Here is a 16,908-nt window from a genome sequence, read left to right on the forward strand (position 1 = left end):
TGGCTCACCTAGACCTAGGCTGAGAGGCCAGCCTCAGAGGTTATTTATAGCTGTCAGAGGAGAAGGAGGCAGGAAATAGGAAATTAGAAAGGAGGGGCCGAGGAGAGGCGGGGGCCAAGTGACCCCACTGGCTCGGAATCCGCCGCCTGCCCCGTGACAGGGACACCTTCCCAGCCCACAGCTCTCCGGGCTTCGGCGCTACCTGCAGCTCTCTGGCCAGCCACCTCTCCTTCTGCAGGTCCTGTTGGAACAGTTCTGTCCGGAGGCTTTTCCTCAGTCTGACCACAGCCGCATGAGCTTTTCTAACTAGAGCTAATGATCCAGAGGCTGGGGGCCAGGCAGGAGGCCCAGCCCGGGGGGCGGGGTGGGCAGACACCCAGCTGTCACCTCTGCCAGCCGCACCGCAAGCAGCTCACCTTCCCTCGCTCTTTTAAATACCCTGAGAGCCAGAGTCTGACTGGGCAGAGCTTGGGACCCAAGGCTTTTCATTAACTCCACCAAGGGACCTCGCAGGGCACTGGCCCAGAATCCCAGGGAACAGAGCCAGCCGTGGGCCCTGCCCCTGGGAGCACTGGCCCCTTTTCCTACAGCTGTCTCCCATTCCCACCCCACCCCAGCACCTTGGCTAGCCAAGACTCTTATCGTGCAAATGTGAACAAATAGGCTGTACTGCAGGCTGGCTCCACCCAGAGCCATGAACTAGGCAGTGGAATCCCAGGCGGCCACCTCAAACCCTGCTGGGCCGAGGCAAAACAGCCAGCATTTCATCCACCAAAACATCCAAGCAGCTGCTGAATCTGCAGTACCCCGGCTCTCCAGACAACACTCTGACAAGTCATTCTTTCGTATGAACACACGTCACCAACTCAGCAAGTGTCTGTGTAGTTTTGAGTGTTCCGAGTTAGGCAGGTGGGGCGATTGGAGACTCTTCAGGAAGGTGTCAGCGCCTCCAGGAATGGGCCGTTTGGCTTTGACCAGATTCCCAGGCTCCTGCCCACAGAATGCCCATGACACCCATTGAAGAGACTCCTTGGAGACCAAGGATAGGAGCATGCACGCATGACCCCCACCCCCAAAACCCCGTTACCCTCTCTCTCAATACCTACCCCTAGGCTTTCAGTTCATAATCACTTTTTACCTACACACCAGCCCTAATTCCTTCCATCAAACTCCTCACAGTATAAACAAAATACTAGGATTAAAAATTCTCATAGGAGCCTAGAATGAAGCCAAGTTTAGACACCAAAACAAGTCTGTGCAGTGCAACTTTGGAAGCATCCATCTGAGGCTCTAAAGGACTCGGTTCGACAAGGTGCCCCAGGGGATACCACCGTGGCAATAATAGGACCAAGGGAAATAATTCCCAGCTTTCCAGTCTGATGAGGTGGCGGGCAGCGAGCCAGAAATGAGCTATAGGATGGATTCTTCCATCGCCAGACACGTGACTGACCGCGAGTGACCCTGCTCTTCCTTGTCTTCACCCGTGATGTTGCAGATCAATGCAGCCACCTCTGTGGACAACCCCAGACGAGCAGCTTGGCTGTGTCATGCTACCCTGTCCTCCCCCAGCCAGGACAGAGTGGGCATGTGGACCCAGAGTGCTTTGAGAACCGCCCTCTGGGCAGCGTCTCAGCAGGCCTGATAGATGCTTCATGGGGAGAAATCAGCTCCTTGATCAGAAACGTTTGGAGAATGCTGGATCCCTCGGAGAAAACCGTCTTCCCGTGTGGGAGGAAACCTCCCGCCTTTCCTGCGTTCCCGGCTGTCAAGTACCTCCAAGAGGCGGAAGTGGTGAACAGCTTTCCTACATGTGTTGGCCCAGAGACTGGCCAGGGGATCACACGCTGGGAAACACTGCTGTTTGCTTTCCCACGGACGAGGAAGTGTCGCCTTCCCCTGCTCACCTGAGGAGTGGCAAGAGGCGGTGGAGCTGAATTTCTGCCAGGGAGGCAACCTTGGTTCTTCTCGGCCGGACAGTGAGGCAGCCTCAGGGAAGGCCCCAGCAGCTTGGTGTTCCGTGGATCAAGGCCTGTGCAGTGCAACTTTGGAAGCACCCATCTGAGGCTCTGAAGGACTCGGTTCGACAAGGTGCCCCAGGGGATACCACCGTGGCAATAATAGGACCAAGGGAAGTAATTCCCAGCTTTCCAGTCTGATGAGGTGGCGGGCAAAGAGCCAGAAATGAGGGAAAGATAAATTGAGCTTGTCTTTTCCTGGCATTCTGGACGGCTGCTATTCTCCAGGCCAAAAATAAAGATACTGGCCTCCAGACAAGGAAAGAAGGCAAGTAAAGGTAGCAGAGGTCTCAGCCGGCAGGGAGACTCAAATAACCTCAGGGTGAAGTTCTTTTTCTACAGAGCACAGTCTGACAGGCTCAGGGCTTTCTTAACGACCCGTGTTCAGTATTTGTGGATTCCTATGCTCTGCCTGCTTTTATTGAGCACCTATGAAGTGGGCTGGCTTATGGCAGGCATACCCATGCATTTCCAGGCAGCAGGGCTATTCTCAGCACTCTGGTGTCTATTTGAAGAGTGTTAATCCTCTCAGCCTGCCCCCCTGCAATTAGACACATACCGAGTTCCAACCTGGGGTACCGACCTCGCTCCAGTGGAAGGCAGCATGGACAAGTGTTCTTCCCACCCTCCCTCCTTAGGCCAGGAATTCTAGCCTCGTGGTCTAGGGCAGCCTGGGAATCAGCCAAGCTAAAGATGTGCCTGCTCTGCTTGGTGTCTCAATCAGTGCTGCAGTGCACAGCCCCTTAGTTCTGGTCCTTCTTGGAAGTCCAATCAGACAGAAAGTGCTAGAAATCAAGAAGAATATGATCTAGGTGGTCAAGAAGGACGACGAAGAAAGATCCTAGCTTTATGCTGCATGGTTGGGGGTGACCTTGGGTATAAATAATGATGGGGGGGGCAGTTAGCCTGGGCTCAAATGCTGATCCTTCCACACTCACATACTGGCTGCATTTCAGGCAAGTGACAGCCTCTGTCTCCTTGCTCATCTGTAACGTGGAATGTTGGTGATGCTGATAATTCCTAACACACAGGCTTGTAGTGAACAGCAGAATTAATATATGTGTGGGACAGCTGTCCAGCAATATTAACTGCTTTGATATTTAAGTCCCCTAAGCCCAGCGTTCATCTGCAAAGCGGGAATGAGTGCCCGCTCATTGGCTGATCACGAGAGGTTGAGGAAAGAGCGTGTGAAAGGAAAGAGCGTGTGAAAAGATCTTAGAATATGAAAATGCTTCACCAGGCGTTAAGAAATGATTGAATGTTAATGTTACTTTTATCCCACTTCTAGTTCTATCTCTTGGGTCAAATCTCTCAACCTCTGGCTTTTAGCTTCCCCACCTGCTTATTAGAGAACACCGAGTCAGTGCCTTCACCATGCCACACTGCCCGGGTCTCTTGCACTGGGATGCACACACACGACTAGAGAGTCACTTGCAGCAAATCTGAACGAGTAACGTGAGAGCCTGGCTTGACTCCAGCGCACCTCTGGCCCTCCCCCCAACAACCCCCATCCCCCCCCGGGCCTGATCCGGCAGTGGGCCCTCTCATAAAACGGCTGAGAGGAGGGGGCAGACGCTTGCCTTTGTGAACACTACGCTGACCTGCGCTGTTCCGTTAACGGTGGCCACTGGCCTTGCTATCGCTCACTTGAATGCAGCTGGTCCAGCCTGATACGTGTCATATACAAAAACTTGCAAAAACTTCATCGACACTTCACTAAGAATGTTTAAAGCGACGACATGTTGCAATGAAAGTATTTGGATAGTGTTTAGATTAATTCCACCTGCTTATTTTCCTTTTTATTCTTCTATGCAGCTATGAAAGACTTTGCAGTGATGTGTGTCTCCTCACCTTCCCCTGCTGCTCAAGCCTGGAGCGATATTACTTCTCTTAGGCGGTAGTGCTCTGAGTCTTACCCTTTCGGGTGCCCCTTCTGTGAGTCACCTGGAAAGAAACTCTTCTTCCAGGGATATAGAAGGAATTTGAACTATTTGGGGTTAACTTTTTAAACAAAATAAAACACAGATGTTAATGACCCAGGTGGGGTGTTAAAGTTTATGAGCCTCCAGATTCTCTCTGGCTTGAAGGGGCCCTGAATAAATAAAAGCAGGCGACCTGCCACTGCACCCAAGGGCTAGAACCCTCACCTGCATCTTCACATTGGGCCCCTCAAGCCTTCTCTGTTAGAAAAGGATGAGCAAAGGCTTTGTTGTATTTCCCAAAACAACTGTCTTTAGCACACTGTCCTAGCAGCTTCGAAAGGCTTGTTTCTTTGAGTTGGTCAGTGCCAAACCTGTCAAAATGACATCTCTCTCCCTCTCCCTCTCCCTCTCTCTCTCTCTCTCTCTCTCTCTCTCTCACTCACACACACACACACACACACACACACACCCAACTGTACTATTGCAGGAATGCTATCTTTCACAAATGTCCTCAACATTCAAGACATTTTATCGCATGCCCACTGTGCACCAGGCAATGAGCTTAGAGTAAGACAAGAGTCCCATTCTCCAGCTGGCTCAGCCTCCAGACGGAGGCCCCAAGCAGTATGGGTGTGATGCCCAGCATTGATCAAGCCCTTTCTGCACTCAGGCAGTGGGCCAAGACTGCAACTCCCGCTATCTCAGTGAATTCTTCCACAACCTGTGAGGTGAAGAGCGTCATTATTACACTCTCCATTTTACAGATAAGAAAATTGCGTCTGAGAAGGATTGACTTCCTTGGTATCATACTAACAGTGAGTGGAGCTAGGAATTCTAGCTCCGACCTGTGCTCTCAGCTACCTCAGGAAGCTCGGCAAGTGTGCTAAGAGGCACATGAGCAGTGTCCCCTGGGAATGCAGGGCACGGGGTATATTATTTTGCTTGGAAAAACAGCTGGTCTTACTCAGAGTCCTACCACCTGAAATCAAGGTTATCTTGAGTGTCTCAGGGGGCTGAATCTGGTCCAAGTTTTGTTTGGCCCGTGTGATTGTGTGTGCTTCTTATTCATTGTGCCAACATTTAAAAGTTGGAAGATTTCACATTAAAAATTTGGATGTCTAGCTTATCCTAAAACACTAGAAATCTGGTAACAGAGTCACATGCTGATAACATGGCCCTGGGTACCAGCTGTCACCTTCGGAAGGAACACGAACTCATCAGTTCTCCACAGTCACCACCACACTCTATTGACTTCCCTAAACAAAGCCAGAGTTGAACTGTGACCAATCATCACATCTGCCAGCCATCTGGTTATCTGACTTGTGCCCATGTATTTCTCCAAATGGGAAAACAAGAACCCTGTGTATGCACACACAGATTTAGTAGCAGTAGGTAATGCTTCAGTGTGTATAATGTGCAAACATCCAGCTTTCCTTCTGTGGCTGGACACTGTAGGCACTTGGGTTTGTGATCTGGTCAGATGACAGGTGAGGAACACAGGGCCAAGAGAGAATCAAAGGAGGAACCGGGGCAACAGCTACACCCACCTGTCTCGGGGATCGCCATTTCCCACTGTACCTATGAGCGTAGGGTTCCTTCCCCACCCCCAAGAAATCTGGCATGTTGGGGTTCTCTTGCACCTCCCAGTCCTTCTGGTGGGCATGGGTATCAGGAAGCTAGGGTCACTAGATCTTTGGTGGTGAGGAAAGTGGCTCGTGATGACCCAGTAGGACACGTGTTTGATCTGGGCCTTCCAACGCGCTCCCCAACCCCATTCTTATAAACAAAGGTTCCATCAGCTCTCAGTCATAGGCCCTTGTCCCAGTAGGTCCTCCATGAGAAGTCTGCTTAGCTACAGTGGTTGAGCTGAGTCATGAGCCATGTTGTCGGCAATGAGGGATCATGCACATAGACTAGGGGTCAGAGAGGCCTCGTTTCCATGATTATTGAAGCACAATCCAATCTCTTGTCTAGCAGTTTCAGCCCAGCATCCATGGGGCTCAAAAGAGTTTTTACCAAGCCCTCCAGCCATGTTTTAGAGACACCAAAGTGACCTTGACTTTTACTTTTAGCCATCCACAGGGTCTGCAGCTTTGCAATCTGTTTGGCAAATCAGGTCTGCCCCAACAGGAAGCTTGCTGGTCAAATATGTCATCTGATAAAGTATCTCAGCTCATTAGTGGTTTTGTTCAGCAGAAGCCTTCATCCACTTTTCCAGCCACAGATATCCTGGCTCTTATCTTAATAGGCCTTATTGCTGAAGACGTTACCTCCTACAAGGTGTTATTGATGGACTTAGGAACTCTATTCAGCATGACTAGGAAGCCCTTTGGAGGGAATCAGGAGCCAGCAACACTTGCCACATAGTAGGCATTGGAGAGCACAGATTCTTATAAATATATATATATATATGGAAAGTGTTCATACATGCCACTTAGACTCAATCCGGCTATCTTACAGATTAAATCCAGAAACCCAAGGAGACTCCACAATCAGGTGGTAACTTAGCACTAGATTCGGTGCCCTCGCCCAGGCCAGTGCTCGCCCTCTGCCCTCAACAGCACTCCACCAATCAGATGGTTGGGGCCGGGGGTTCAGCCTTCACCTACAAATTCGGCATCACAGGCCATGTTCCAGGCCCTCTCACTGGCTACACCAGCACCGCCAATATCTGCCAGTCAGAATCAAATGACCTGCTGGAGCTGTCAGGGAGGAAAGGGGGGAGTCACCTGCCCCTCAAAAGGAATGTAGGGCTGGGCCTGAGATGACAGGGATCCCCACCCCAAATCCAGGCATCGGCTGTGTAGCCGCACTCCTTAGCCACGTCTCACTGTGATACCCATAAACTGGGCATGTGACCCAGACCACCCTCCTTTCCTCAGAGAGATGACGCGATCACCAAAGAAGTCAGGTGGACTTAAGACTCTAAAGCGTGGAGAGTCGGGAAAATGCTGAGTAGGGAACTTCATAGTTTGCTTCTCTGTTCTGCGGAAGGCAGTGTGACAACAAGGAAAAGCGTCAGACCTGGGTCGGGGATAGGGGCTACCAAAAAAAACATGATTTTGAACCTCGGCTCTCTGTATGTCACCCTAGAAAACACCCATCAGCTTCAGGGCCCCATTTTCCCTCCTGAAAGTCAACTCAGAATGCACGTTCTTTCCTATAAGCCACACGTCACTTAATGACGGGAACACGTTCCGAGAACTGTGTCCTCAGGCAATTTTGTCACTGCGTGAAACACATGCTGTACAGAGGTAGGTCCCACGACACACCTCGGCCAGGCGGTACGTAAAGCCCATGGTCGTGAGCCCCACTGACTTGTCAGCATGCCACAAGTGCCGTCCATGTTTGACGAAAGCAGCATATAGGACACACTCCCGGAAGCTGGCCTTTACTGAGAGGCAGGTGGTATGCTAAATCTTTCCCATGAGTTATTTCACCTTGTCACTGGCCCAGCCCGCTGTGACATACTGCTGTCTCCGGGTTTTGCCGATGAGGAAACTGAGGCCAGAGAACTTATGCTAGCTGGCAAGCGGCAGAGCTCACAGCAGCCACTCTAGGCTGTGCGTCTACCCGTGATGACAAAATCTAGGTCAAAAGGGAGTCCCGTGGCATTCCCGTGACCTCGTGACCACAGCACTTGAGACAAACACCGGAGATACTTCAGGTCTCAAGACTGCGTGCTCACAAGATCTGACCCACGTCTCAGGCTGGCCTTCCCGGGGCCTAACCTGGAGATCACAGGAGCCCTGGGTTTTCTTAGTCAACAGTCCGTCTCTGCAGGCAGCGGGGCAACTGGATATGGGGCTCTCGTTTCCAGGCGATAGAAGTGGGGGAGAGAAGGGGCTAGTGGCGTAGTTGTATGAAGGTCTCTCGTTCTAAACGTCTGGGCTCAGCTTTGGCTTTCTCCCCTCCTCCCTTCCCCCTTTTCGTACCCTTTTACCTAGCCGAGGGCTCTGTGTTTCCACCAGCTGAATTTTACCTTGGGCTCTCTGAGGCCGCATCTTACCACTTTCCTAGCTTCCTCACCGCCACCCCCCCCCCCAACAAAAAGCCAGGTGGCCCCACTTCTGGCCGCTTCTAGTCCCTACCTCTGAGGCCTGAATGCCACCATTTGTTGTTGGTCAGATCCATAGAAGTAAATCAGAACCAGTCCCAGACACGGCTCCTGCAGCCACTCCAGCCTCCCAGACGGTACAGAATCCTTCAGGAGAGGCTCTCAGCCTCTCCCTTCCCCTAGGCACTGAATTTTTAGCACCCAAGCAAGGAATCTTCTCAGTTCCACTACAGCTAGGACATACACCATGTGACCTCCTCTCAAACGCCAGTTAGTGAGTCCCTTTGACTAGAACTAATCACCCTCTGGCTAGGGCTGGAAGAGGTTAAACAGGAAAACAAATACCTAACCCCATGTCACCTTCCCAGAAAGGTGATAAAATCCAATTGGGACGCATGGGTTACCTGACCCATCCCCCTCTCCTTTGCTCAGCACTCTGGCAAGAGAGGTGGCCGAGGGTACCTGCCCACTGCAGGTAGAAATGGCAACCTGCAGTAAAAGCCATAAACATCCTCAGGGAGTAAAGAACAGGGGTGACCCAGGCTGGGCTAGTCCCAGCATTTTGGTAAACCACCCCAGATCCTATCTGCTATCATCTAGTTGCCCATGCAGTGGTTTCCAGGCTGAGGCTTCTGGCTGCAATTAATCGACAGATTAGCTGACTAGGTCACCATAATGGCTGGCTGGTATCAGGCATTATAATTATGTTCTAAGTGTTTTCTTTCATGGAAATATCATCAACATTCAACCCATGAAGTTGTGATGGAGAATTTTTCCAAACATGGAATCCACTGGAGGAAAGTTAATTAAAAAATAGTTGGGGGTGTTGCAAAGGCAGGAAAGCATCAACTCTATAGGAGGAGAATTAGAAGTAAGTTTCAAGACTGGCTTTGTGACTGTGGTGAAACTGGGGGCAGGAAGGGAGGAAGGGGCTGGAGAGGCTTCAGAAGGAAGCGTCTGAGAGGAACCCCAACAGTAGCATCCAAAAGCCGAGGTGAGGGAGGAACTTGCAAGGGGCTACCAGCTTCCCGGATCTAAAGAGAGTCCTATTCAGAAAACAAATTTTGGAGACTAAACAAGTTCAGGTGCCAAGCTAGTCTGCTTCTTAGCGATGTGATTTTGGGTGAGTGATTTCACCTCTCTAACCTCAAACCACTCGGCAGGCAGATGGGATGGTCACCCCGCCTGCTCCAGGGCTGGCACGCAAGGAGGGAGTTTGATGCAGTGCCTAGAAATGGCAGGCAAATTCCATGGAAGGCCCTTATCATTTTGGGGTACCACCTGTGGGGGTGGCACTTTTTCCTCCAGGGCGGGGGAGTGTGATGGAGTATTGCATGCACAAGACACAACTGGGCTTCTCAACTCATGCAGATGGAAGAACAGGTGCTTCCTCTCTTGGGGGTCAGCTGCATCCCTCTACCTGGTCCACAGCCCTTAGGTGTCTCTTAGCCCAAGAATGACCCCTTTGGGAGCTTTCTACAAAGCTCCAGAATTTGGTTTCCCCAAAGATGGTGACTCTCAATGTGTCTAAACCTGGGCAGGGTGTGGCTACCTTTCTGCACCACTGCCAGGACGGACGTTCACCAGAGAATAGGATGGAGGGAGAGCTGCAGAGTGAGCCGATATCGAGAGATGTCCCAAATCTTCCGTAAATAATAGGTGCCTGGCCAGCACCTGGGAGACAGTAGGTTCAACTGCAGACACCAGTGATGAGAGCAGGACAAAGAGGCAGGCGGTGGCCAGACTGGCCCTTGATGACATCCCACCCCAAGAACCCACAGGGGCTTCAATCAGGACGGTGAGTCTCTTCTAAAGCAGCCCTCTGGATCCTGTAACAACAGGCAGGACCCCAGGGTCTTTCTTGGCTGAGACCCAGTCTGCCTCCTTCCTCCCAGTCCATCTCCATCCCCTTGACCTCCCGTCACTGACCAAAGGCCGAGATAAGGGGAGGAAGGGACAGAGGAGTGGTCCCTTCAGCCACTGTGAGCCTGGCCAGGGCCAGCAGGACATGTGTCGGCAAACAAAGCCCATGCAGTGTCATCAACCACAGCCACATGTACTCAAACCAGATTTGTGGGAAACCCCAAAGCCCAGTGGCTCTGTGTAGTAAAATACCGACTGCTTTTGAAAACGAAACACTGAAATCATCTTGAGCTGAATAACTCCGAACAGCAGCTCGTCCAGGGCCCTGACTTTCCTGGCATGTGAGCCCCTATTCCTGTAAAACTGCTCCTGTTAACTTGGCCTAAGTTTGCTCCCTTTCAAAGAGGCAAAAAGATAAGCAAAAAAGAGAAAGAAAACTCAGAAAGTCAGAAACAGAGAAGCACAGGGTGGTGAGTGTTCCTCCAGCCAGTGCTGCCCTCCCAGAAAGCCTTGCGTTCACCCTGGCTTGTGTTAACCCCGAGCCTTGTGGCTCGCTGGCCTCGAGGACTGGAAAATGCACATTCTAGGTGTCCAATAATTCCAAGCGTCTATGTGCCCTAGAGAACTCTGTGCACACATCAGCAGGGGTGTAGAGTGCCTTTGTTATAGTGCTCTATGCAAGATGAAAAACGGTGAGCACCCCAGACATCTGTAAGGGGGTGGCTGAACAAATAATCATGTAACTCGAGGCATATCCCAGCATCACGGTCACAGCACATGGGTCATGGGCAGTAGAATGCAACAGAGTATCATAGATGAGGTCCATGGCACAGTAGTTGCATGGTTCTTACATCCAGGCTGCAGGGGCTGAATTATAGGTTCTGCCTTGAACAAGTTGCTTAGTATTTCTAAGTCTCAGTCCCCTCCTCTGTACAATGGAGACCACAGTAGCACATCTTCCCCATAGACTATCAAGAGAATTTAATGAGGTTAATGTGTATTACTTATTTAGAAAGGTGCCTGGCATAGAGCATTCATTCCCATACTGCTAGTTTTTAAAGTAGGGCGCTATCCTTATGTATACTCACTATATGTAGAAGTCATTATTGTATCTCTATGGATATTAACTGAGAATGATCTCTAGCACACATTTTTCAATGGAGGAAAAAAAGAATGTTACATGTGGTATTCCATTATAGTGTTCTACTAGTCGTGTTTCTAGAAAAAAACTATGAATTTCTGTGGGTACCTGTGTATAGAGATGTGAGGTAAGAGGGAGTTTGGAGACTGAAAAGGGGTCTAGAATTAAGACGTAGTGCTCAAAAAGAACTTGACCTTTATCTGATTTTAGATGGATGGATGATGGATGGATGGATGATGGATGGAGAGAGGGATGACGGATACATGGGTATGGATGGGTGGGTGGGTGGATATGGAGAGATTATGTAGAGAAGGAGAGATGGAGGGAAGGAGGGGGAGAGAAGAGGGACAGAGGATAGATGGAAAATGAATGGATGGAGGATGAACGGCTAGATCATAAAGATACAGGCTATATCCATATAATACTTGCACCTTTAAAAATGTGAATAAAAATTAAAGGGCCAAGGTCATGCACATTATTCCCATTTTAGAACCAAGGAAGTGAGAGCTTAAAGACATCCAGTAACGTGCCAGTGCACAAAGCCAGCAGGCCCCAGAGGAAGGTTTTCAGCCCTGCTCTGCCCTCACGGTGGCCTCTCCACCGCTCCACCCTGCCTCTCTGAGGCCACCCAGGAGTCGCCTATGACAAAGACTAGCAAAGGGGCCTCCTTGCCCATACTGGCTGGAATGGTAGAAGCCAACCGCAATGGAGAATTTCGTTGTTGTTTTTGTTTGTAATTAATGAACCTGCTGGAATGTGCCACTCCGCAGAGGAGCTGAATGGTTCCTGCTGTTCCTGCAAAGCAAACAAAAGTCCCTCCACCTAAGCCACAGTCTCTGGCCATTTTCCAGAACCATAGCTATCCAGGGACACAGGACATTGGGAGAGGGGCTTCTCCTGCCAGCCAGGACCCAACCCCCCACTCTCGCTGGCTTTCCTCTGGACATACCACCCACCTGCAGAAAGGCTCCCTGAGACAGCCCCAAATCACCACCAACCCCAAGGGGAGGCTACACCCATCTCATCCCTCCTCATTTTACTTCTTCCTGGACCTCAAGGAGACAGGTCTCTTTCAGTTTCAGTAGCCAAAGAACACCAGAAATTTTCCTTTGTTTTTCTTTGTATCTTAGGAGGAGGGTAATAACAATAACTATGAGAACTCTGCCTTCATATTTTTAGGAAAACATCCCAAGTCCACAAGCAAAACTATGGAATGGCTAACGATCCATTCCCTCTCCATCCTAGGGGGAGGAATCATCTGCTTGGCATATCCCAGGTTGGTGAAAGTTAAAACATTGGCAGAATGGCACACCTAAGACAGAATGGTGGCCTCACCCTTCAGCAGCTGGGCGACCACGGTCTCCCCTACACTCAGAGCTTCGCATCTGAAAAAATGACTTCAGGTGGGCAGAGGTCACTCCCAGCAGGAGTCTGAGAAATGTTCCTTCCCTCCTCCAGCCCAGTAGAACATCTTCCCTCCAAGTCATCTTTCCAGAGCAGCCTGGGTCCTCCCCAAGTAGCTGGCTCCTCTCTGAAGTCTGATCCTTTTTATTTCCTTAAGTCACAAAGCCCAGTGTGGAGTGTAACTGTATGTGTGGAGGAGAGACGGGGGAACAGATCTGGCTCCTTTGAAAATGACTTCTTTGCTAAAACCACAGCCTCAGATCTGATACAGAAAGAATCCTCTGGCACTGTTCCCTGTCAAAACAATCCAGAGATATCCAGGGACCATCCCCCAGAGCTGCCAGGGCTACCCCCCCCAAACTGAGCCTCACGCTGGTATCCCCAACAGGCTCAGGGGAAGTGGCCCCTGAAGCTCCAACCCACAGCCCAGCTTCTTCCTGCAAAGGAGACCAGAGAGGCTTTGGCAATTTGAAGCAGAATTCTCTCTACTGCACCCCCCCTTCTGCAGAAACCACACACATACTCAGGCACACACACCCCAATTTTCTGCAGGCTGTTGGCACTCCACTCCTTCCTGAGCTGGACAGAGCTGTGAGAGTAGGGTCTGCCTGGCCCCCTCCCCCTCCTCCTCTGGAATCAAGGTTTCCTCAAGAGTTTCAGGGGCAGTGGCTGGTGGGGAGGGGGCACAGACATCTGGCTGCTGCCAAGTTCTTTTCTTTCCCTACATTATGTTTTATAAGCCAGCATGTAGTTTATTCTTCTCCTAAACACTTCACTAGGGTGCAGGGCCTGGCGTTGCCATAGAAACACCTTTTAACTCCTCCTCACCCAGAAGGCGGTGCCAGTCCCTGGGGCTTTGAGGAGAAAGGCACAAGGAGACACCTGTGGATGAGGAGAAAGGACAGAGAAGGCCATGCGGGCTCCTCGGAGAAAGTGGGGCCAGACGGGCCCTACCCTTCACGAGGCAGCATGGCACCCGGCCACAGAGAAAACAGACCCAGGAAGGGTCTGGAAGGGGAAGCAGGAGAGCTGAGCATCTTGAGTGGGCTATGGCCTTGGCTGTGGGGTCGCAGGGCTCAACTCCTACACATGTCCCTCATGGGGGGCGAGAGAGTCAGCCGACTGGCAACCAGAGGGGCTGTGACCCTAGCAACAGACACAAGGGGCTCTGGGAGCCACCTTCTGGACAGCAGGGTGCGGCCAGGCAGTGGGAGGTCAGCAAGCCGGCAGCCCTCACCCACACCTCCCATTTTTAAATGCATTAGCTCATCCCTGCACCAGGCCGAGGCAGAACAGGTCTGGACAGGTGCCAGCACATCGAAGACTTTTCGTTTCTTTTTCTATTTTTGCTACCACCCAGTTGTAGTCCCAGGGGTGACTGCCTGTGAACTTAGCTGTTCCCTAGGCAGTTTATTAAGGGGGGGGGGGCAACAAGGATCATTTCTTCAGTAAATCCAGACACATGATAAGAAACTTTCTGCATCAGCCCAGACCCACAGCAGGAGACCCGAGCAGCGCCCCCCTGGGAAGCCAGGGTACCCTCCGTCTGGGTTCCACTGAACCATGGCCAGCTTCTCAGATGCAATCCCCAAAGCCGAGGGCTCAAGGGGAGTCCCTCCGTTACCCTCATCTCTTTGTGAAAACCAAGGCGCACGCCCGAGCCATGGCAAGCACAAGGGGCGTCCCATCCACCTGCCATCCTGGGCCCCGAGAATGTGCAGTCCCTCATAGCGCAGGACCCGCCAGCCTCAGCTCCCACTTCTGCACAGGTGGGTGGCACCAGCGGGGTGCAGGCCAAGTGGAATTTGAATAGGGGCACCTAGGGGAGGCGGCTGAAATCCCTCTAGGCCGGGGGCAGCCTCCTTCCTGGCAATCCACAGTCCTAGCTGCTAGGCAGTCTCCACGGAGAGGGAAGGGTGCACCAGCGCAGGGCCCCAGAAAACCTCTAATAAGGGAGCCCCAGGTCACACAAACACCAGCGCCTGCCAACTCCACTGACCTCCTGGTCACCACAGCCACCTCCCTGACTTCTGCGAGGCTCTGCCCAGCCCACCAGCATCGCCCCTCCCAGCCTCTGCGGCCTCTCCTGCCAGGCTCCTGCTCCCCCCGCCCCCCACTTGTGGAGGCCCGCACCCAGAATCCAGTGGAAATTTTCCTTCCCTTTACGACTGTGCTTAAAACACACACACTCCATTCTTCACCTCTGAATCGACAAGGAGGAGGGCTGCTAGGCTGGGTCCCACCCCCAACCCAGCACACTGCACGCGGGCACGCACAGGGGCCACTGGACTCCAGGCTTTATGAGCTGGAAAGGAGGGGAAGGGGGCTCTCCAGCTGCTGCCCCACCCCCAACACAAGTGTCCCCACACTCCCAAGTGAGTTCTCCCCAGACTCTGGGGACCCCCAATAAAAGCTGAGTCTGGGTCTTACTGAGTCTCTGTAAGCAAGACGCCACGTCCAGTTTGGCATGGCCACCATGGTGTGACCCTGGGCATCTTTGTTCTTGGCGTAACAATCTGTTTTCTGCTGCCCATTCTCCCCCTCTCCACACACATTTCAGGGGAGAAAATTGTCTTCCTGTGAATTCTCACAGCTCCGTGATAAGTGATCCTCACACACGCCACCTCCCGCTTGCTATCAACACTCTCAAATACAGTTCTTCCCCGGGAGGGGTAACCCCAGTTTTCTTCTCATTTTCCCCTTTAAATCCATCCAAACTCGGCAGACTAAGACGCCCCATGAGCTTGCCAGGGCAGGAGGAGACGTGGGTGAGTCTCAAGAAGAAGAGTAAACTTCCTGGGGGCAGGAGGTGCTGCAAACTCAGGAAACTTCCATCTTCCCCTGCAACTTTCCCTGCACATGCCTGGCCACTATTTTTTTTTTTTTTTAATCTCCAGCATTCCTGCACTTTAGCTGCCATTCTAAATTTTAGGAACCCTGGCCTCTCCCTTCTCCCCCAGCTCTGCCTCCACCATCACGGAAAGTGAAATTTTCCAAACGTCAAAAGGACCGGTGGGGACCTCAAGCCCTCGGAGGAACGCAAAGGCGGCGAGGGGTGGGCTTTCTCGCCCCGGCATCTCCCCACTACGCTGAGCCCAAGGAAACAGTGTGACCGCCCGCCCCCGGCCCAGGCGAAGGAAAGGCGCGGGGTTCGCCGCGCCTCCGGGAACCGCGTCCCAGTGCCGCGGCTGCGTGCGCGCGGGCAAAGCGGGCTTCGGCGCGTCCGCCCCCAGCGCTTACCGATGTCAGAGTTGCAGAAGGCGTCCTGGGGGTGGGTGGGCGAGCATGTGCACGCCTCGGCGCCCCAGTACCCCAGGCTCCAGCCCAGGAGCACCACCAGCCCGAGCCAGGGAGTCATAGTCGCTGCCGCTGCCGGGCTGCCGCTCGCTTCTCCAAAGTTCCGTGCGCGCCGCCGCTGGGGCCGCTGCAACCTGAGCTCGCCCGCCCGGCGCTGCGGGGCAACTTTGGCCGCGGAGCGCAGCGCTTCGAGTGCCCAGCCGGCCAGGACCCGGCGCCGCGAGGTTGCTGGGGGCCGGCGCACGACTCCGAGGGCGGCCTCCCCGCGAAGGAGCAGGAGCTGGAAGTGGGGCTGGAGCAGAGGAGCTGCAGGAGGAGAAGCTGTCGGAGCGCCTGCCCGCTGCCCGCTCTGCGCCGCTGCCCCGCAGCCCGGTGATATAGCGCGGCTGCCCCCGGCACCCCCTCCGTGTGTTCGCGGCCCGCCCCTTCCGACCAATGGCAGAGCCGCATTACCTCATAGGCCCTCCGAAAAGGGGGCGGGGCCGGGGGCACGGGGCGACTGGGCGATGGGGCGGGGCCGCCCCGGACCGTTCAGATCCTTATAGGGAATAATGCGGCTGTGGGCACGCGAGTGGGTGGGCTGGGCGCGCCTCCGACCCGCACCGGCCGTCGGGCCCCCGGATCGGCGCCCCCAGCCCCCTCTCGCCTACCCTGTTGGCCACACGCCCACCCTGCCCTCTGGGTGCCTAGGATCCAAACCAGAACCCCCTACCACCCACACGGCTCCTACCCATCCCCGTTTTGGAAAGGCCTAGGCCGGGCGATCTTGACAGCGCTGGCTGGAAAGGTCAGGTTAAAGGGCTGTCTCTCCACCTGGAGAGGGCAGAGGGGAAAGAGGCCCACGCCCCACCCCCCACTGCGCTGCCCTGGCCCTGGGTCCAGCCTTGCGTGTCAGGAGAAAACCATCCGCCTTACTGTAATCGTTATTTCTTCGGGCTCACACGGAGTAAATTGTGTAGTCAGTCCACAAATAGGGTTCTGGGTGCTGGGGTCGAGCAAAGCAAAGTCCATACTCCTATGGAATTTGCAGGCAGTGCGGGAGTAAATCCATGAACACACGGGGTCGTTTTCATGGTGAGTATTGTGCAGAAAAGAAGACAGTAATAAGCTAGAAATGGTTGGGGAGGGCACTGCTTTGTGCGGGGTAAGAAAGAGAAGGCCTCTGGGGAGGTGACGTCCCAGCTGAGAAGTGAGCAAAAAGCCTCTCGG

The 16,908-nt window shown here is 53.0% G+C and overlaps 1 protein-coding gene across 1 annotated transcript in view; it reads right to left on the reverse strand.

Annotated features, from left to right (window-relative positions):
• Nucleotides 1–16,042, reverse strand: part of TIMP3 (TIMP metallopeptidase inhibitor 3) — a 48,722-nt gene extending 32,680 nt beyond the window's left edge. The window contains exon 1 of the mRNA XM_004675710.2: nucleotides 15,643–16,042. Coding sequence (XP_004675767.1) covers nucleotides 15,643–15,760 — 118 coding nt within the window. The 5' untranslated portion in view covers nucleotides 15,761–16,042. The remainder of the gene's footprint in view (nucleotides 1–15,642) is intronic.
• Between the last annotated feature and the right edge of the window lie 866 nt (nucleotides 16,043–16,908).

This window comes from Condylura cristata, unplaced genomic scaffold (assembly GCF_000260355.1).
Source record: "Condylura cristata isolate star-nosed mole 26May11 unplaced genomic scaffold, ConCri1.0 scaffold00004, whole genome shotgun sequence".
Classification (NCBI taxonomy): domain Eukaryota; kingdom Metazoa; phylum Chordata; class Mammalia; order Eulipotyphla; family Talpidae; genus Condylura; species Condylura cristata.